The 21,322-nt window shown below is 37.8% G+C and overlaps 2 protein-coding genes across 2 annotated transcripts; one reads left to right on the forward strand and one right to left on the reverse strand.

Annotated features, from left to right (window-relative positions):
* Positions 1–389: 389 nt before the first annotated feature.
* LOC139952484 (uncharacterized) lies at positions 390–13,603 on the reverse strand. Its single transcript, XM_071951623.1, has 11 exons — positions 13,411–13,603; positions 11,418–11,587; positions 10,417–10,586; positions 9,511–9,692; positions 8,885–9,073; positions 8,245–8,465; positions 7,645–7,777; positions 6,907–7,074; positions 6,314–6,594; positions 2,975–3,160; positions 390–1,837 (listed from the first exon to the last, which is right to left on the reverse strand). Exons 2-11 carry the CDS (start codon positions 11,565–11,567, stop codon positions 1,703–1,705), a joined length of 1,815 nt encoding a protein of 604 aa, XP_071807724.1. The 5' UTR covers positions 11,568–11,587; positions 13,411–13,603; the 3' UTR covers positions 390–1,702.
* Positions 13,604–13,797: 194 nt separating this feature from the next.
* LOC139952321 (NADH dehydrogenase [ubiquinone] iron-sulfur protein 5-like) lies at positions 13,798–16,172 on the forward strand. Its single transcript, XM_071951422.1, has 3 exons — positions 13,798–13,874; positions 14,721–14,932; positions 15,254–16,172. The coding sequence occupies exons 2-3, from the start codon at positions 14,729–14,731 to the stop codon at positions 15,335–15,337; spliced, it is 288 nt and encodes a 95-aa protein (XP_071807523.1). The 5' UTR covers positions 13,798–13,874; positions 14,721–14,728; the 3' UTR covers positions 15,338–16,172.
* Positions 16,173–21,322: the final 5,150 nt, after the last annotated feature.

Here is a 21,322-nt window from a genome sequence, read left to right on the forward strand (position 1 = left end):
ACTTTAAGGACTTATTTGGACTGGAAAATGTTGCAATTACTTTGGAGAAGACAACACAACAGTTTCCGTTTTACGCAAAAGGAGGAATACATTTTTTGCCATAAATTGATGTTTTGAAAGTGGCGTAGTACTGCTGGTGCTGAACATACTGAAAAGACCAACAATTCCAGGTAACGTCACAGGACTTGAAATTAAATTGAACATTGTTTCCCCCTACATTAGTTCATTGGGCATTGGCTTTCACTGTTTATAACCCCATTAAAACCCCAAAACTACCCGGCAAAACAAATAAAGTCCACTTATACTTGTATAGTTTTATAACAAATTAATGGAGTCTCTGAAAAGGAACGGCAAATAAATTGTTAATGTTACACCGTACACTGCAAAAGTTTTTGCTGTCCGAGTGGGCTGTTTTATTATAAATTTCTTTCTAACAGAAAAGTAATGGGCCACTAAGAATATCATTTTTTAAGTGTTATTTCTTTCGCTATTTATTTTTTTGACCCAAACACTCCCCAATGTTTGCTTAAATAAAATAAAATGATATAAAAATGTTTCTTTACAAAACAGTAGTATAGGAAATGTTTTAATCTGACTGAAAGTTGAGTGGTTATAACAAATAAAACCACTTTCAACCCTCCCCAGATCATGATAAAAACAGAGGAAGTAAAACAAAAGTTCAACAACAGGTTTTACATTAATTTGCCATGATACATTGAAACATATCCGCATCAAGTTCCCTTAAAAAACGGTCCAAATAGTTATCTCTAATTCAAATAAAACCAACCAATAAAAATGTAGCTATCATACAAGATATTTTATATTTATTATCTACGTTAGAACCTCTAATCACTACATTTTCTTTGGTTCTAAACTTCTGAATAAACAGGAAATTTTTAAATAAATAATTTTATTTAAATGCACAAAACAGATTTGCAACAAATGATTGCCTCGACGGGGCCTAATTTCATAGGGCTGCTTAAGCACGAATATAAAATTATGCCAAGCACAACAAAAGTGTGCTTACCAGTATAAAGTTACCAGCCAAACTACCATGTCACATGTACCATGAGTGACTGGTATTCCTGCTTAGCAGAGAGTTGTTGGGCAATATTTTCTGTTTGCGTAGCTCTATGAAATCGAGCCCACAACTAAGTACATTGTTCTCATTGGCTGACCAAAATTGGAAGCGTGAATCAATATTAGTGTAAATATTGTCAAGAAATATACCACTTGGGAAGTGTACTATTTAAATTTGTAATGCAGAGTGCAGGCTTTTAGGATTGTAGGTAAGTAGGACAAGCTAGTTTCTACTGTTGGTTGGATTTATCGAACTGTACTATTTAAAAATGCCTCTGTACAAAATCTATGGACGGAAAATCTTTAAAAAATTACAAAAGTCCTTTATTATTACACAGATATCTCTTGTTCAAAAATTTACAAAAAAAATGACACGTTATTTATAAAAAATAACTTATAAAATTGTTTTGGTTGATTACCATTTGAGCTGTTTCACTATGTCAAAAAATAAACATGTACTGTATTTTCTTAATTTTCAAAAATTTAATAATTCTACACGAAGAAAACATGAAAGCACTTGTAACACATCCTTTTGTTACTTATTACTAAAATAAAAGCGCAGCTGGTATTAAATTTGGATGAGCTTTTGAAAAAAAATTACTTTATTTCAAAGTCGAACCTACTATATTGTGATTGTAAGCTTCCCAGACTGCAGTTCATGCTTGAGTGTCTTTGGACCTCCTTTATGGGTAGTTGGCTCAATGCCCTCCTGCTTCTGTCTCTCTATGTCTTCAACTTCTTCAATGGTAGCAAAAGACTGGTGAAAAGGAAAAAGAAAGACATGTCAATATACCTTGTACTTCACACAAAAATAATCCTCCTTCCCAATGACCATTTAATATCAACCAATGTGGTTATGATTAATATGCGCCTGCAACCTCCTCAGTGGTAGCAAAAGACTGAAGTGCAAGACGATCTAGTCGAGTCGGTAAAACATTATGGCAATACCATAGGTCCTACACAATATGCATGCACGTAAACTCAATGCCACACACGTGACACTATTCAAATGATAGAGGGCATTTCTGTATTACCGTAGCACTCGAAGCAGTCAATATTTGTTTTTTAACAGCCCAACAGACTTTGTATCATCCCCTTCACGTAACGACTAATACACAACTGATTGGGTTCATGGTGGGTAAAAAGGATCTGGGTACCGCCATGTGATAGTCTTTATTATAACACTCCTAACACAAATTCGGCCTTTTAATTGGTTTAGAGCACGTCACATGATATTTCTTAGTTTTACTAGAACCCTGCCGGCCGTGGGATACTCTTTTGCCATGCAGTACTATTGCATTGCAAAAGACTATTACATGGCGCGCGCAGTACCCAGACATCTTTTTTTTACCCGCCTCGAACCCAATCAGTTGTGCATCTGTGTATCTGAAATGTTACATGTACGAGGATGATAAATAGTCGGTTGGGGGTGTTATACTACAAATATTGACTGCTTTTACACTCGTGCTAGATTGGTTAAGACTCCGACTCCCTCGGTGATTCCCGGACCATTCCATTTTCCCCCGGCTCCGCTCGGGAAAATAGAATGCTCCAGGGATCGTCCATCAACACCAGGACAAATTCTATGCCTTTATAATATATTTTGCTGAGACTGGTTGATTTTGTAGGATATAAAATTATGAAACCTCTGGCCTTGATCAAGCTCGCTTCGTTCTTAAGTCCTGCAGGGAAAACATAACAGTCCCACCCCCATCCCATGAAACGGCACCCCTTGTACAAGCTCACCTTAATGGGCTGTTATGGCTCTCTTTTAACATTGGTCTTGTCATAGTCGCCATTGATAACAAGACCAATGACAAGATTGATGTTAAAAGAGAGACATAACAGCCCAATAAGTGAACTAGCCTTGTGCAAACTAAAGGGTTTATCTTACCCAAGCAAAAAACACTGCAGCACCAGCACTGACACCCCTGACTTGCTCAAGATCAAACTCTTTAAGGAGTTCATTTGCTCGTCTGGCTGTTGATAAAGGAATCTTGCTGGGATCACACTGTAAGACGTGTCGTTTCAGCCCTTCCTTGCCTGTTTTGCCAACAAGAGCCTGCATTCCTTTCCAGTCCTGACAAGAAAGGACAAATGATTAAGTTATAAAAACGGTTGCAGACTTTCAAAAAAGATGTCCTGCACAGGGTTGAAGCCACGCCGGGCAGTGCCGGGTGGACCTGCCCAGAACTAAAACATTTTGCCCAGCACTCTGAGCAAAATACACTTCAGCAATGATGGCCCAATATCTAAACATGAATAATTTTGTTGAACCGCTTGCCCTTGGTGCACTAAAATGGATTCTGCTTTTAAAATCTGTTCTGATCGCTTACTGGAAAAACAAATAAAAACGGTTATTTCAGATACTTTCACGAACACCAACACTGAATAGAGGTTTGTAAAAATTTGAATTAAATGAATATATACATTTCCTCTGAAAAAAACACAATTCCATGGTAGCTACTTAGAGTTTTTGATGACAAACAAATTTTTTTTACCACAATGCAAATTATTTGGGTTAGTTGTTTAGTTTTTTTTATAGCAAACAAAGAAAAAATGGTGCATTTGTAGGTCTGCTTTCAATGACACCACAATTACAGTTGACATGCCTCACTGAATGAAGCTGTCTTTTTCATAAACACATAATTGCATAATCAGGAAACATTTGTTATCAAATTATTATAGTTGTTAATATTGGATTAATTGTTAGAGAAAATTTGTACAAAATAAAACTTAAAAATTAGTGAAGAAAAAAACACTTACCTTTCACATAAGTCATTCATACAAACCATTGTTTTATTTTACCCTGAAGTGGAGAATTTAGTTTGGCAAGTAAAATTGGAACTTATTCAAGAACTAGGCATCCAAGAGATGACATAACACAGGATGCATACAATTGTACTCCACATATCTGTCTCATACTAATGTCTTTGTTTGTTTAAATAAATAACAATGATAATAATAGTGGCTTCTTGAGTGCCTCAGTGCCTCATCCGTCACTCAGTGACACTTAAAGCACTTCAACATTCAGTATTATTCTGCAAGGTATGTGGGACTACCTTGATATTTTCCTTTACTCCTTTTACATAACATCAAGTAAAATTGACAGGGTGCTGTGGTGCAATATGCAGCCAATCAAACCAGGAACACTGGGACGAACCCCTTCTTTCTCCAAAAAGTGCACTGGGCTATTTTTCTTGCATTGCACAACACGCGAATGGAAAGCATCCAAATGGAAAGCATTATGGTTAAGTGTCTTGCTTTAGAACACAGGTGTCACGAATGGGACTCGTCCCACACTCTGCTGATTAGAAACACCAGAGCTCGAGTCCGGGGCTCTAAACCACGAGTCCATGACACGCCAAATAAATCAAAGTACTATAAAACAAACAAAGAATCATAGCAGGAGAACATCTTGGGATGGATCTTGTGTTATGCCCTCAGTTGTTATTAACTTACTTGACTGCATGTCATATGAATATGGGATGCATTCTCTTGGTATAGCTACTTGAAGATGGGAATGACCAATGTAAAAATGACCCACAAACAAGTTCACAAAGAACCTATGCATTTAAGTTAAAGAGGATTTTCAGTATTTCTGGAGAAATTTTATTTAAAACACTGTCGACAGTCTTAAAGAATCCGTACTTTCTTTTGTTTTGTTTGCAGATAACTCTGATTCCTAAATCAATTTCTGAAATTCCTCATTCCTCATGAGCTAAACTAAAACATTTTGAGTTATCGAGGTGAAATTTATCAATTTCCTGATGGAGGATATTGTTTATGGCATGGTGCGTATGAACATTTTTGCACTGATTCAAGGTTTTAGAAAAGTGCATTTTTTAGGACCTCTCTTAACATTTTGATAATCTTTCCTTTAATTTAATGCATATTGACCTAATGACAATGAAACCCACACATGGTCTTATGATCAGTAACAGATTTAAAGCGTGGCATATAATAAGGGCCATGTTTTCTTAATTCATGTTTCTTTTACAATCTATGTTTCTTTTTGGATGTGTTTTGCATAAAGAGAACATTTTGTTTCAACACCAGCAAAAGTAATTGGTTGGGCAAGGGATAGAAAGATCGACCAAATCTGTCACTGATCATGGATAGTTAAACTCACCTTGCACCAGCTACATAATGATTGACACATGCTACATAAATGTTAGTTCTGCTCATGTAAATATGTGTCTTAAGCCCAGTTCATACTTCCTGTGAATGTGAATGCGATACGAATTTTGACATCACAAGTTCGCAATGAATACTTCAAAAGTCTTGCCCACAGGGCAACTCCTGCGAAATATATTTGGAGTGAAAATGAAGCTGTGGCGTCAAAATTTGTATCGCATTCGCAGGAAGTATGAACAGGGCTTAAGACACTGAACAGTATGTGGACTCTAAAATGTCAAACATTGTCTGACATGAATGTAATGGTTAATGGTTGGGGGTACATGTATTTGGAAAATGTTTTTGAACTTAATGCTCAACTCAACACTACTGGATACAATGTTAATGTACGACATGCAATTCCACTGTTGGGCCAAGGAATAAAGAATTGTCACAGGGGATATGGTAATGAAAATTTGACCGGCTAAATGTATCTTGCAGCAAGAAAAAAACATTCGCTATGGAAAACTACTGTATCCTTATAAAACCATGAACCACCAAAATTATAAATGATCAAAGTAAGAAATATGCTTCAAAATATTCAGAGAAGAAGAGAAAATAGAAAAAGTTCAGTTAGGGAGAATAGTAAATATATGAAAAATTTCTCTTGAAATGCAGATCTAACTGCTCGTAGTAAAAATATAGATGTAGGAAAAGAAGAAATGGTTGAGAAATATTTTTTCTAAAGAGGGAATAACAAGACAGATTTAATTTTGAAGTACCGTACATGACAGTGCCAAATAATGGAAAACTAAGTGCAAAGACAGGAGATGGTTTTTGATAATCCGAGACATATTCATACTCTTTCACAGAATGACACTAAGAACTCTTGTCTAGAATTGAAAAAACTATGTGCAGAAAACAAAGAAAAATGGGTGCAAAGGGAAGTGAATGTTCAGAATCTGATACAATGACTAAAAAATCCTAAGTTCATGATTGACGCCAAAATGGTTTTAGTCGTAACTACATTTGACAACCCTCTTTGACAATTCTTTGTTCCTTGACCTCTGACCCTACACCACAGTTCCTTCTAGTGTAACTATGGCCTTCTTGCTACCTTCAGAGTGTTTTCCTTGTTGCCTAGCAACAAATAAGTGCCAATCATGACCATGTGGACAGCCCTTGGGGGTTTGTTGTAGCTGCGAATCTCAGCCACAGTGCTCTGCTTTAGGTTGAGAATCTCATCTTTAAGACGCTTGAGACGTTTGAGATTCAGGAGAAGCTTGTTGGCTCGTATCATCTCCTGGGGCATGTGGGCCTCCATGGAGTTCTTCTTGACAAAGTTGATGGCTTTCTCAAGCTCTTCCAGGTTGCGAAGTTCCATGGCTTTGATGAGATCTGCATTGAGATAGACATAAAAAAACAAATTGTCGGGAATACAAACAGATAACTTAAAGATTGACATTGGATAGCAGGTCTGGAATTATACAGAATCATTTGCCTCAGTTTTCCCGGTTCTAGGCCTTTGTGCCCCTTTAAAAGTATTCTATCGACTCGCAGAGTTTACAGCACAGTGCCTTTTTTAAATGAAAATGACCTTGCCCCTTTCAAAGATGAAAAACCAGGCCTGGGATAGAGGACAATTTTTTTCAACCAGCATTCTGCCATCATGGCAAGTAAAATAAAATCCGCTTAAGTAAACAAACTTACTTTCTTTTGCCTTCATCTGTGTCAGTATTCTCTCTGCCTTGTGTAGGTCACCTTCTGTGTCAGCAAGCTTGGCCTTCTTGAACTCCGACACTGACTTGTTGAGCAGGGTTCGATCTTTCTTCTTTATTGCCACTTTGAGATCCTTGCGGATACGATCATTTCGTTCACCTAAAACATAAAAATATAAATACATATTGTAATAGAAAAATCAAAAATTAGTAACTGAACATCCAAGAATAAATCCCTTGAAAAATACAGTCATGTTTTTGATTGAAAATTTTTTGCAATCATTTCATAACAAATGTAAGGCGAGTCAATTCATTTCAGATGTCAAGTATCAATTTTGATGAAATTTCCTCCAAATGTTTTGTGAATCTTGAAAACATCTCTGCATGCTTTGTTTAGGTTATGTGTTTAACTTAAAGACTTTCAAGGTTTTCTAGGAGATACGGATAGGGTGTAAAGCGGTAGGTCCCGTGTGTTGTGTAATGTACCTAAAAGAACCCATGAGTGCACTTATTGCAAAGAGAAGAGGTTCACCCGGTCTTCCCGGTCTGATCGGCAGCATATTGCGCCCACACAGCACCTTGCTGGTGCTTTGAAGGAATAGGTCTCATACTTTTAAACAAAGCTCCACATACCTTGCAGGACAAAATGCTAAGCAATATAATATTCCCCAAAGAGTGTGATAAAGAACTTATTGTATTGATACTATTATAAAGGAAATAAATTTCTTACGTTTTGCTTTCTCTTTGGCTATTTTCTCTGCCTCTTCTGCAGCCTTCTTAGACGCTGCATCCGTAGCATTCTTGATGGCCTCCTTGGCTCGCTTAGCCTCCTCCTCAGCCTCTATCTCCCTGGCAGCTGCAAGCTATAAAACAAGTATAAGATTTGTTGTTGGGACTGCTAAACAGGCTCTGCTTACCGTTAGCAAAGAATCGGTCCTTACTGAAGCAGGGAGTTCCATCATGCGTTAGCAGGGAATTGTTGCTTGTGCGCGCGTACTCCACACTACTAAGCATTCTTCGCTTACACAACTAGCACAGAAATTCGGTGCTTGCACAGTAAGCGGAGAATGGTAAATGTAAGCGCGGAATTCGGCAGTAAGCAGAGCCAAGAAATCGGGCCCTGCAGCCGATTTCACGAAACGCTAGGATTAAACCTATCTCGAGTTATTAAAACAAATAACAAAGAAGGGAGTGACTTGGAGAAGAACTTAAGTTGTTTGCCTTTTGCCTTTTGTTTTTTGTTAAGCGCATTGGTATTTCTTTCAGTTATGAAATGCGCTATATAAGAATTAGCTATTATTATTATTATTATTAAGTGAAGAAACCTTACCTCAGCTTCTTCCTCCACATTCTTAGCCATCTCCTGTTCCTTCTTCTCTTGTTCTTCAAGCTCTCTAGCCTTCCTCTCAAGCTCCTTCTGAGCCTCAAGGGCTTGCTGAACCTCAATGATCTCCAGTTCTCGCTGCCTCTCTCGCTCCAACTCTTCAAGCTTGAGGCGCCGTCGTTTCTCCTCCTCTTTCTCCCGATCATCTGCTTCTTTCTTGCCCAGTGCTGGATTTTTTTTACAAAAAAAGGAATACAAAGGGTTTAAAACAAAAAAGGACAAAGTGTGTAATAATTTGTTATACATTGTGAACATAATCTATTAGTCAAATTTTACAGGTTTTGACCATTTCCTTTGAAGTAATGTTGCACTACAGCACAAGTTAAATCCCAAAGACTCGGAGCCTGTCCCTTATGAAAAGAGATAACATTTAAAAACACAATATGCACCTATAATATTGAACTAACTAATCAATCAATCAATCAATTAATCTTGCACCATATCCCGCAGCACATTGACTCAACAAATTTTCACTCTCCATCGGTGTTCCAGGTAGAAGATGCTGTTAGCGATGATATTATTTTCTCATCTCTACAGAGGCCTTCCCCGTTGATTTTTACAAAAAATAAATTGCAGAGATTTTTACCTTCTTCTTGTTTCCTCCGTTGGTCTTCCTCCCTCTCCTTCATCAATTGATCCTCGTCTTCCTTCTTTTTGGCTTTCTTCTTTCTGTCTTCTTCCTCTTTTGCAAGCCGCTCTGCCTCCATCTTGGCAAGTCTTTCTCGTCGAGCCTTGTCCTCTGCTTGTTTCTTCTTCTCATTTTGTTTGGCCCTTTCTGCATTATACATAACAAAAACAGGAACTTCAGGCCTGAACTTACTTTCAAAAACCCAAGGTCGTTTTCATTTTGCGATTGGTCTGCACTTTCATTTGCCATGGGTATAAGCAGTGTTAAGTACCACATAAGTTGCTGGCTAAGACACCATGGGGTGAAAGATCATTCACTTCTACTGCCTCTGCATTATGGAACGACTTGCCGAATCATGTTAAACTTTCTCCATCATCAGTATCACTAGCTTTGTCCAAAACTTCCCTCAATACTCATTATGAGGACTAAAGCTTTCCCTTCTTTTAATGTGTCACTTCGCCATAAGCATATTAAGGTGAATATCGGCGCATTATAAATGGCCATTATGATTGTTATTATTTTTCTTCTTCTTCTTCTTCTTCTTATTATTAAGGTGCTGTTTAATCAAAACACTGTTTGCTCACCTTCTTTCTGCCTCTTTTCTTCGTTCTCTGTATTTGCTAAATCTTCTTGGCTAGGAATGTTACAAAGATCAACCTCGATCTCTGTAAAGCTCACACCACTGCCGGGTACCAGGCGACTTTTGACAAATTTCTCCCAGCGGTACTTTGAGAATAGTTTTCCGTGGACTGCTTCCAGCATAAACCTGCATGAAAACACTTTGTCATTAATTTTAACTAACCAAAAACTCTTTAAAATCAAACAGTTAGTCTTGTTTCATTTGGATTTACTGAGTGTACTGCACTGAAAAACACCCATCAACACCCATCATGCTTAGTGTCAAGCATTGACGTCATACATTGATGTCATCAACCAACTGCCATCTTTAAAACAATTTAAAAGCATAGTTGTACTTGCACAAGATAGACCAACGAAAGTAAATAAAAATTACAGTAGCTTCTTATAGCACTAAAATCTGTCAGTCAGTGATGCTTATGGCACTTGTACATTATTACCCCTGCTCACTGGGCCATTTATTTTATTCCTTAAAAACCATCTCAGCTTCCTGGGGAGTATAAAACCTGTGCTGCCAAGCACAAGAAACATCTCTGCCCTCACATGTACCAATTTAGCCCTGGGTGAAGAGAAGCATTTACAGTAAGTGTCTTGCTCAAGGACACAAGTGTCAAGACTCACATCCTAATGACTTAGCCACCAGAGCTTGAATTCAATGCTTTTAACCGCATGGCCATGACACCCTAAAGGGTGCCCTAGTTCAATGATAGCATAATGCTAAGGTGTATACCAAAATAACCGCAGTCCACTGTTTGGCTTTTGAGGTACCATGGGTCTTTCTAAGAGTGAGGACAGTTCTTACGTGTTTAGTAATGTGAAAACTTTCAGCAGCCTCTAATTACGTTTTGTTTTACCTGGCCTGATCTTCTGTGATGAAGTCTTGCTGGTTCCGATCTAAGATGGAAAACTCCCAGCGGAAATCCTTGAGTAGGAAGTAGCGTCTATCCATCTCTTGCAGCATGCTAAACAATTCACTGGGTTCACACACATCAGTAATGCAGCAATAGTCCATAGCTGCTCTTATCTGGGGTAACAATAAAATTAAGACTGTCTTGACATTAGCATTTTCCTTTTTTCAATAAAATAACATTTAGTGGTTTTTTTAATAACCAACATTTTGTCACAGATGATTTGATGGCTGCATCTTTTTGGCCTAAGAAATTTTTAAAACTTAGTACAAAAATCTTTCTTTTTTTAAAGTGCAGATTATTTTCACCTTTTATGTGTCATCGCTTCAAGCTTAAAAACATCTTGTTGCACATTAACAACATGCTTTGGGAAACTTAAAATTTATTTAAAGACATTAAGTCCACCTGTTCTAACTTCTAACAATATATTTTCCATCTTCCTCCCAAACAAATTACAGATTGTTCCTAAAACAGGTGTTAATTTTGTTTTCTTCCCCTTTTGTCCACTATTATTTTTTCTCATTTAACTTCACAATATGCCAACTGTTTATTCTTCCTGATTAATCAGCTGCACATTTGAATAACTTCAACAGTTTGAAATTTGGTAGGTAATTTCATGAAAAAAACACTTGGCTTGGCTTTCAACAGGCAGGCCTGTATACTTATTTTTGACTAGCTTGGTGGGTTTCCTTAAAGGAAAATTAAACAAGCCCACAGTATTTCACTCTTCCCCGTTTTTGTACACCCTGCTACTATTGACTAATTAGGCTCATATCGGGCCTAGAATTTCATCTTTGAAAGGGCAAGGCCATTTTCATTTTGCGAAGGACACTACCATTGGATATCTAAAAGTCAATGGTAAACTTTGGTTTGTGGGGGCACTAAGGCCAAGACCAGGGGGAACGGAGGTCATGACCTCCAAGGCCTGTGTGTGATGAGTCAATTACCTGCGCTAGACTTATTCCCCCATGGCGTAAGTTGGCATGCACACTCTGCAGCTGAATTGGAGTAAGCTCCCCAACTCCTTCTGTATCATACTGTTTGAACAGCGCATTAGTCACTATCTTTCTCCTCTCAAGTACTTGTTGATCTGTCATGCTTCTCGATTATGTTCCACCTGTGGAACAATTAAATTCAAATACAACTTATTTAAACTTGCTTTAAAATTATCTTTTGTTCTTTTTTACGGCCCGAGGTAGGATACTTACAGTTGTACTTTGACTAGGCTTATTTTGAGAAGTTTACAAAAGACCGATCCATTAAGCTCCGCCCCATTACGTATTGACCAATCACAACCTGTTGCACAACCAAAAGACCGATCCATTAAGCTCCGCCCCATTACGTATTGACCAATCACAACCTGTTGCACAACCAAAAGTCCAAAAGTCCGAAATGTGTGCGCGTATGCTTTTCGCGCGTGGCAGAGTTGTGCAGATGGCATTGGAGAGGCTCACATGAACTAGCTCACGTGTTCTTGCTCACATGTGCAGCGTGGGCGGAGCCTAATGGATCGGTGTATTGCAGGGAAACTCTACAATGCAATGGGGTCTTTACCAACGGAGAAAATGGGCTTAACCAAAATTATTATGGTTATTATTTTGTTTGTGTGATAGAAACCTATGAAATAGCAGTAGCCCAATCCTAAAATTTTGTTTTCTGAACATTTCACAGGATATGACGGCATGCATCTTGGGACAACATTTGTTGTTCTTCATCAGTATAACAAGTATTTGGGACGCAATTTGCTGAAGCATCAGGCAACAAAAGTAAGTTGCTCTTTCTAATTCACAATAATGACTCATTTGTAAATTTTATTTGAAAAAGAAATTGTGTATATTGGCGGCAATAAACATAAAATAGGGGTATCGTGGCCGAGCAGTTAAGAGCACCGAACTCAAGCTCTGCCCTCTGGTGTATGTAATCAGCAGAGTGTTGATTTGAGTCCCAGTCGTGACACTTTTTAAGTAAAGCAAGACCATTGCTTTGTCCTTCCAATGGGAGGTTAAGCTGTAGGTCCCGTGTGTCATTATAAAAACTATCAACGCATAAAAAAGACCCCAGTCAAACTTTTTCGCAAAGAGAAGGGGTTCGCCACGGTTTGTTTGGCAGTGTAAATATTTTCAATCACAAACGAAGGCTGCACTAGAATTTAGAAAGGAAAAAGAATTAACCAAACACTATTTTGCTGACTGAGGTCAGAAGCCATAAATTAGAAAAAGAAAAGGCTGTATTTTACTTCCATTTAATGAATAATAAAATATTATTTAATTAATTAATTACTGTACGCAATCTTACTAAATATTATTTAATTAATTATATTTACTAGTAGGCCCTATATTAGAGTTTTTAGAAATGTTTATGATTGTCACAGAAAAAACGCAAATGCTTGGATGTTGTATGATCATTCATCCTTTCCTTCAGCGATCCTGCCTAAATTTATAATAGACGATGTGACCTCTGACGTCAAACGAAAACCATAACATGATTCGCGCATACCGCCGGGCAAAACCTTTGTGTTTTGGCAGCCAGCTAGAAAGTGTACGCAATCTTACTGTGACTGGGGGAGGGGGAATGTATACGTCCACCATCATGGAAGCAAGATTAATACCAATTAATAATAGCCTATAAAAATATACAATAAATATATTTATTTTTCACTGCATTATTTAATATTATTGTTATTCATTGACTGTTCTAATGTTAATAATAAACTACTCCATCTTAAACTGGCATGGGCTTTAGAATGAACCAGTTTAACCACAATTCTAACTCCATGATTAAGTAAACAATGATCAAACGAAATATGACAACGGTTGAGCGACTTTCATCATCATAATTACTGTCGGACAAAAATGTGTACACAATCATGTCAACATGAACAACTTTTTTTCCTATCCACTAAAATTTTTATTTAGTAAAAAATTAACAAGAAAACAATACCTTCACGGATTTCACGGATTTCACGAATGTGACTTGTTCATTTCATTTTGAGGATTTCATCACATTCGATCATACTACACACTCAGTTAAAATGTTACTTAAAAGACTCAGCTAGGAGGGCAAAAGTTGCAAATTACGGCGGAAGTTTTGCCGAACATCGGCCACTCACTCATATCATAATTTGGTGTTGCTACGTCACGGGTACGCTTAGTCTGGTATCTTAATAAAATACGTCCTGTTACGTAAACATATTTAACTGGCATCAGACTAAATGGCACTGAATATAGTACAGAAATCGCTCCGTCCGAGGATACGATAGACTACGAAAATAGACTGGTTCTGCAATGCAGAGTATGGTACATGGACTTAAAAATAAAACCACTACACAGAGATGCACTGGAGGGATACCTACATGGACTGATCTGCCTTTTTATTCAGGTGTATCACGGCTGGTGAAAACTGAGGTAAACGTTGCTTTATTTTACATTTCAAACATAATTTATTGTGTTATAGTGACTACAGGATATACATACTTTATTTGGACTACTAATTTTTTTGAAAATATGTTTTTTTTGTATGAGTTATGTACTTGTGAATGTAGCGAAAAGTCTGAAGTGTTAAAACGTATTGACCAGTTTCGGTATTACTTTTTGTAACGCAAGGAGTGCAAGGCCGGGGGGGGGGGGGCATGCAATTACACTATATACAGGGTGCCTTTCCTGTATATTATTAACATTTTGTTGTTTTGTTTTCAATCTTTGGTCGTATCAATCATTAGTTACTTACAATTAAATTGTTTAAATTACATTTACTACACGATTTTTGATTGAGTTGAGGAGGGTGGGTATGTTCATCATATGTAGTACATTCAAAGACAAATGTTTATCGCGATTTAGAACCGCAATGCGTTATGGGTAGGTAGATTGGACATTTGCTACCATGGTTGATGTTGTCATGCATGACTGGTGCACACATGGCCTATATTAATCTTTGTGTGGGTTGGCCTGTAATCTTTGTTTGGGTTCAAGCTCAACAGCACCCTCTCTTGATATTTTGCTATTTGCGATGTACGGCGGTTATGGATGAAAGTATTTTTCATACATCCCAACATTCTTATAACAAGTACTTCATCATATCAATATATCATACAGATCTTGTTTTTCAGGCTATTTTCTTTACATGACCAGAATGTGAAAGGTCAAAATATCCAACACCCGACCAGAACGATCATGACTTTCATTTTCTAACTTCTAATTTCCGATGTTTATTAATTTTGTTTATTATTTACTTCTTAATTTGGTTGAACATAGGAGCAGCAATGCCGTTCCTTCACTTGCATGACCTGGACAAGCCGTACATCGGTCTCCAGTACCCGGAGGTACCCATCTTGGAGAAGCCTAGGTGTTCTAATCTTGAACTGGACTGGCTTCGATGCGCCAATGGCCTAGGATGGAACCGTGCAAAGAAGGAATGTAAACTGGAATTGGGAGATTTTTTGGAGTGCTGCCAGGGCACAAAGAAGGTGTGTTTTTTTTATTTATAATTTACTTAGCTTGCCAAAATTGTAGCATAGAAAATCAGGCCTGTATGCTTCGTTTTTGAAAGGGCAAGGGCACCAAGGCTTTTTTATCCTTGATAAAGGGCACCCTATCAGGGGATTGTGTATTTCTACTGGAAGGGCACCATTGTGATGACCCCGGGGCATGGAGGCATTCACCTTCGTTGCCTCCGTGAAGTATGAGGCCTGCAAAATACCAGAGGTAAACAATCAAACTGTTAAATGTGTATCACAGTGCTAATGAAATACTTACAAGCATTTGTATTTTCTTTTTGTTTCCACCAGGTGGCAAGAGTGAAGACAATTATGGCGCAACGAGACAAACTGGTATCTGAAGGGAAATACACACCACCTCCTGAGCATCGGTAGCCAAGACGTCTTCGGAAAAAATTGTATATCAGTCATAGTTTTCCCTAAATAACCTCGGAGGTCAAAGTTCAAGCATCTTAAACTCCAATGGTTGAGATTTTGTTATAACATAGAGGTTTACATGTGTTGATTCTTGTAATGACTAAAAAAAGGAGCATTTTCAACACTACTCATTATTTTGACTGACTGAGTGGACCTTTTTATATCATCTCATTTGAGTTTTAATGTTTGAATATAAATTTGTGGAGTTTGAGAGACATCAAAGTAACACCTCGTTTCCCAAACTTGAATTATTACAAATTAGATTTACTAGCATTTTTATTTATATCTCATTGGCTGTTTTGTTTTCTTCTTTCAATTAAGGACAATATCTAGGTTTTGAAATCTCAAATTCATGTTCATTGAAAGAACATTGTTGCAGTTCAAGACAGATGTTGTAACACAGACTTGCAGTTTGGAAAGATGTGTGATTCCATGTGGCCATTCTTTACATCGAAGGGGACGAGGGAGGGGTTGGGGGTGGGGATCAAATTAAATGTCCCTCGTTTACCAGTTTAATGATATTGAAAAGATGATATCTCTGTTTGGTCCTTGGTGTACCAATCACATTATCTCCACCACAAGTAATGTTTACAAAAGTTACCAAGTAATTTTTAAAGGCATGGGATTAAACACTTGGTGTCGCCCCTCCTTTCCCTGTCGGCGTGGATGGTCGATGTCGAATGTGTGATTCTTATATAATGTGTTTTATTATAAAATTTGAATGGACAAGCTTAATGATAATTCTGTAATCTATAAGAGTATTTCATTAAAGGATCGTTTTATTCGAACTTTAGTTTTCTTGTACTGTGTTTTTCTGTTGATAATGAATACAGTTGTTTTCTTCAATTGAAGGCTTTGCACAGCAGTTAAGATCATCATTCTCCATCATTGATTGATTATTTCTGTACCTGGTGTCGCATGCAATTATGTCCTCTATGCAATGCTATCCGGAGGAAATTATTGCATATGCAATAATGTCTGCCGGACGGTTTTGCATATGCAATCGTGTCCGCCCGGACGCTGCTGCATAATGCATTTGTGTCCGCCCGGACACATTTGCATATGCAGTTGTGTCCGCCCCCGTGCAAAACAGTCCTTGCAGTAAATTAAACGCCCTTGGTCGACGGAACATGTTCGCCATTTTTGTACAAGCAGTTGTGCATGTCATGAATCGCCCGTTGGGTATTCGCTGCAATCATAAAATACATGCTGCATACATGTATTTTATATATAATACGTAGGTTCAGTGCATGCACGCTCGCTTACACACGCACATACATGTACATGTCCACTGGACGGTTCTTGCATAGCCTGGACACGATTGCATGGCGGACACAATTGCATCTGACACCTGTCAAAACTCGCTGGGCTGGCAGGTCCCTGTCCCAAATGAGTCCATGTTATAAGTTTTATAGTTGGATTAAACAGTTGTCTGAAACTATGGTATTTTTGTGTCAAAATGCATTGGAAGTTTAAGCCTACTTTGTTGGGCTGTTATGGCTATCTCTCTCTTTTAACTTTGGTCTTGTCATACCATGACCAACCGGGTTAGGAAAAGTTTATGCAGTCAATTAGAAAACACAAATGCTTAATTTTGTCTAAACACAAGCGGGTGCTATATTACAAGTGAGACAACTATTTGTGTGTCAAAATGCATTGGAAGTTTTAGCCTACTTTGTTAGGCTGTTATGGCTCTCTCTCTCTTTTAACATTGGTCTTGTCATACCATGACCAACCGGGTTAGGAAAAGTTTATGCAGTCAATTAGAAAACACAAAAATGCTGAATTTTGTCTAAACACAAGCGGGCGCTATATATTACAAGTGAGACAACTAATGTTGATGTGTCTTAAGAGATCCCCCTTCTGACCGATCACAGGTGAATGAAGATTGCCTTGAGTTGGTTGCCTGTACATTGCCTTGTGTGACCTGGCTTTAAAAAATTACATTGATGACCAAGAGCAGTATTTACTTCTGTGATGCACCAGCAAAAATATAAACAATAGGCCATGCCTACTCAATTAACAATAGCCACTGTGGTTGGCTGGTCGCATTTTTTTGGGTACCACATGCTGGATATGGGATCAACAGTGAAGAAATCCGGGAAAGCGCACATACCTTATGCGTGTATGATATGGCCAGCATGTAGTACGAAAAACAAATTGCTGGCTGGCCCCCAGAGATTCTGTCCCTTATGCAACTGTGCACAACCTTCTTCTGATACTAGCGCCCTCTTTTTTCCATTGGGGACAAAATCTCCAGCGGACAGATTTCCCTTGGACACCACCAAATTTAAATGATTCTGTTGTGTTGAAAATAAAAAAAGTAGTCACAACTATCAGTACAAGTGATGTGTTCGTATAAATATTATGGGTATATTTTTCTTTAGCTAATTGTATAGGTATATACAAATTACTTCACGGGGTTTCAATATCGGCATTTTTTTGTGCTAATAATTTTGATTTAATACTTCACTCCACAGAGAACCACCAATTTCGCCCTCTCGCGACGAAAGTGACTTACCCAGCAGGGGTGAGTTTGTTTACTATTCTTTCTTTTAGTACTTGACGAAACGTTCTTCTTGATTTGATATTCATAAAAATGAATGGATTTGAACGAGCTGCCTGCAGTAGACATTTTGTTGACATAAGTTACAAACACCACTCCCATCATCATACCGACTTTGGGTAATGATAATCCCTTTTCCATTTGGATTGAATTTGAATTGAATATACACAACTGTCAACCTTTGTCCCCTTTTCAAACACAAACATTTAAGCCTTTCACTACCACACATCAGTCCATAAATTACTGCTGCGCATGTGTCACAATTGACGTCTATAAAGAAAGGTTTAGGATGTTTTTGTTTCATTTTAATTGTTTTGTATGTACAACGGCAAGCTTGAACAATATCAGGCCTTTGGTTGGTCCATATCGTGTGACTTATTTGAATCTGTTTAATCTGGATCACATAACTTGAGAGTTTCGGATAACTCTGCGGTCCACCTTTTTAAAACAACGCCGTAATTCCATCATGTTCCCCTGTGATTTCTTGAGAAGGCAACCCACTTTAAATGGTTCCCTATTGGACTATCTTGTATCCGGCAGCAATTCCTACGGCGCTCGTTTATAATCTCAACGAGAACTTCATGGCGTATCTGAGCGTTTAAAACATTTGACTCTCGGGGAGGTGGGGCGACCAGAAAAACTTGATAGTTAGCTTATAGTAGCCTAAAAGAGAAAGGAACTCAATATCCTGCTTGCTTGTCCATTTAAAGCAACATTGCTTGTTTGCGAATCCAATGTAATGTACATGTTTGCACCTAAGAAAATACAAATGCAGACTTTTGACAGCCGGAAATAACAACGTTGTATCTAACTAGTTTCATCTTTAACCCGACTATTATAATTATTTGTACAATATTCAGTGAAAATGTGCCCCAGGTCAATACGGCAAGCAGACTTTCATTTAAATCTACGCTTTAAGACCAAACATAAACCCCATCCATTAAAACGTCAGTTTTATTCAATCTTCGACCTTTTATTTTTTGCCGTCAAGTGATTTTTTTTTTATAGAGGTGTCAATCCTTGTATTTTGTAAGAGATGTAGTAAATGGACACATTAAATTTGACTTCATACGATAATTTATCAAGGGGAAGACTGTCCAATCTCGTTTAAAATGCATTGACATCACATGAGAGTCGCTCTCTTGCATGCTAATCACTTTTTATTGTAACTAAATAATTACGGTGACCGATTATAATTTCTGATTCTTTGTCTGTTCCGTCTTAAAATAAGATTGATGTTAAGATTCCAATAGGATGTTTTTGTCTGTTAATACGCAACTATTACTTTCGTAGAATCAGTGTTGCTGTTGTTGTTTGTTGGTGTTTGTATTTGGTGTGGACCCTCACACCGATAATAGCGTAAAAGCACTCGAAACATAATGAGAAATAACATGCTCAACAAAAGCATCACAAACAAAAGTAAAGTTATTGAGATTTAGACGTAAAATAATATGCTTAATATCATAATATGACATGATTACGTCCATATTGTGGCTCATTTGATATTCTGTTCGAAGAAGGGGAACTTAAGGGAATCTTGCATTTATATTGAGAGAGTGAACAGGATAATTTTAACATAGGGCGGCATTTATAAGCTATATCTTGAATTTTTCTTCTCCCCTGGGTGGGTGTGGGCTATCTCGAAGGACGTGAGTTGTCTCCGCGAAATCTTTAGATAATCTCCCAATTTGCGAAGTAAGCCCCGTTCCCAGTAAACCTTCCCAATAATTACCATATATTGCTAAATATTGCCGGGGATTTCATTCGAATATCCTTGAAAAAAATCCTTTTTTTATAAGTACTAAAAATAAATGCAAGTCGTGCCGCTTCACCGCATCCAAACTAAGAGTGCCACATACATATTGGAAACGGCAGACATCTGATGACGTCTGAACAAAATGCAAAATCAAATGACTGCTGAAGACAATTTTATACTCAAGCTGAAGCCAAGTTTATTCGTACCTTTTTACTGACTTTGTATTGTAATGAATGTTCCATTTTCCATCATCGCCTTCATACGTAATAAGTATGGGCGTCTTTTCAGTCAAATGATGCGTATAGTTTATGTTTATAAGTAACATATTAACCAAATACTTCGGTACAACTTTCGGACGCTTACTTCAAGAGAAAGCATGACATTTTTTTGTGTTGTCGCATATAGATAACAGGAAGAATCAATTTAACACCCCAGTTTCGGCAGGGTATGCATGGGTAATTCCCCCTGGGTGTTTGTGTCTACTATTGAAAACAGAGTTACACGAACAACATGGATGAGCTTGTTCGACAAACCGAGAGCATTCTCCATTTAATTTGTGCTCAAAGTCCATGAGTCATTTTAATGTTATGGTGGACACATAGACCCCATGGTTTGGGTACTTGTCTGTAAACACCCAAACCAAACAGTGCACCCCATCCATCTCAAAAGTGCCAATGGGGATACCCAAGCGAAAATGCGGCAATGCCTGCCGTTCTTTGACTGTTATTAACATTTTCAACCGGTCATGTACAGTGACTTTAATTTTAGATAACACTAACTTGTGATGTATCGCTTGTGTCAGGTTGCTATATCATTACAAGGAGGTAAAGATTTCGCATCGTGATGGATTATATAAACGATATTAAACCCGGCGCCTGTGGATGTATAGTGACTGAATGTTTTCTGTGTATATACACTCTTGAATGGTTAAAGGTGTGGTAGCCCACTCTAATGGCAATAATCGAAAGTGCTGTTTTTTTGTCCGAAAGCACCCTTTTTATTATAAATTTAACCCGAAAATGGGTAATTTATACCCGGTAATGAATACAGCATTACCTGGGACCTGGATCTGGTCAATTCTGACTTGTCAAAGAATGAAAGTGTAAAGCTATCGTCACCCTGTAGAATCTGGTTCTTCACTCAGATGATCACGTGATTATTAGATCCACTTTGTGGTCCTACTATCACGTGACTCTTCGTGGTTTTTTTAAATGCACAAAACGGCTAAGTTTATCTTTATTCCTGGAAGACCTTTGAAGCAGGGTCATATCTTAGTCTGTTTTGTAGCCCAAATAGCCAAAACGAAGCCGGTTTGTCCCTTTGGAGATTACAGATGTGTCTAGAAATAAACAAAAATCCTCTCATCAAAAACAAATTTTGTTGCGGCCTCTCTTTTGCAAAACAGGGGAGTAGAAATAGTAAAAAGATCCCCTCCCATTCTCTCCCATTGTGAGTGATGACAGGTTTACTTTTTCCCTCCAGTGTCTATGTTTGTCTTTATATACTGTTCAAGTTATTTAAGCTACATGCAGTAATGCGTTCTCAGGTTTTAAAACCAATGCCTCTCGATTTCCTAAACTAAATTATGTTGTCAGAATATATATATACTCAACCTCTTCAA

This window comes from Asterias amurensis, chromosome 20 (assembly GCF_032118995.1).
Source record: "Asterias amurensis chromosome 20, ASM3211899v1".
Classification (NCBI taxonomy): Eukaryota; Metazoa; Echinodermata; class Asteroidea; order Forcipulatida; family Asteriidae; genus Asterias; species Asterias amurensis.

Coding starts and splice junctions, on each gene's coding strand:
- LOC139952321 (XM_071951422.1), top strand. CDS start 14,729: ATGCCGTTCCTTCACTTGCATGACCTGGACAAGCCGTACATCGGTCTC. Junction 14,933..15,253: donor GCTGCCAGGGCACAAAGAAG/GTGTGTTTTTTT, acceptor TGTTTCCACCAG/GTGGCAAGAGTGAAGACAAT.
- LOC139952484 (XM_071951623.1), bottom strand. CDS start 11,567: ATGACAGATCAACAAGTACTTGAGAGGAGAAAGATAGTGACTAATGCG. Junction 8,466..8,884: donor ACGGAGGAAACAAGAAGAAG/GTAAAAATCTCT, acceptor AAAAAAATCCAG/CACTGGGCAAGAAAGAAGCA. Junction 7,778..8,244: donor ATGTGGAGGAAGAAGCTGAG/GTAAGGTTTCTT, acceptor CTTGTTTTATAG/CTTGCAGCTGCCAGGGAGAT.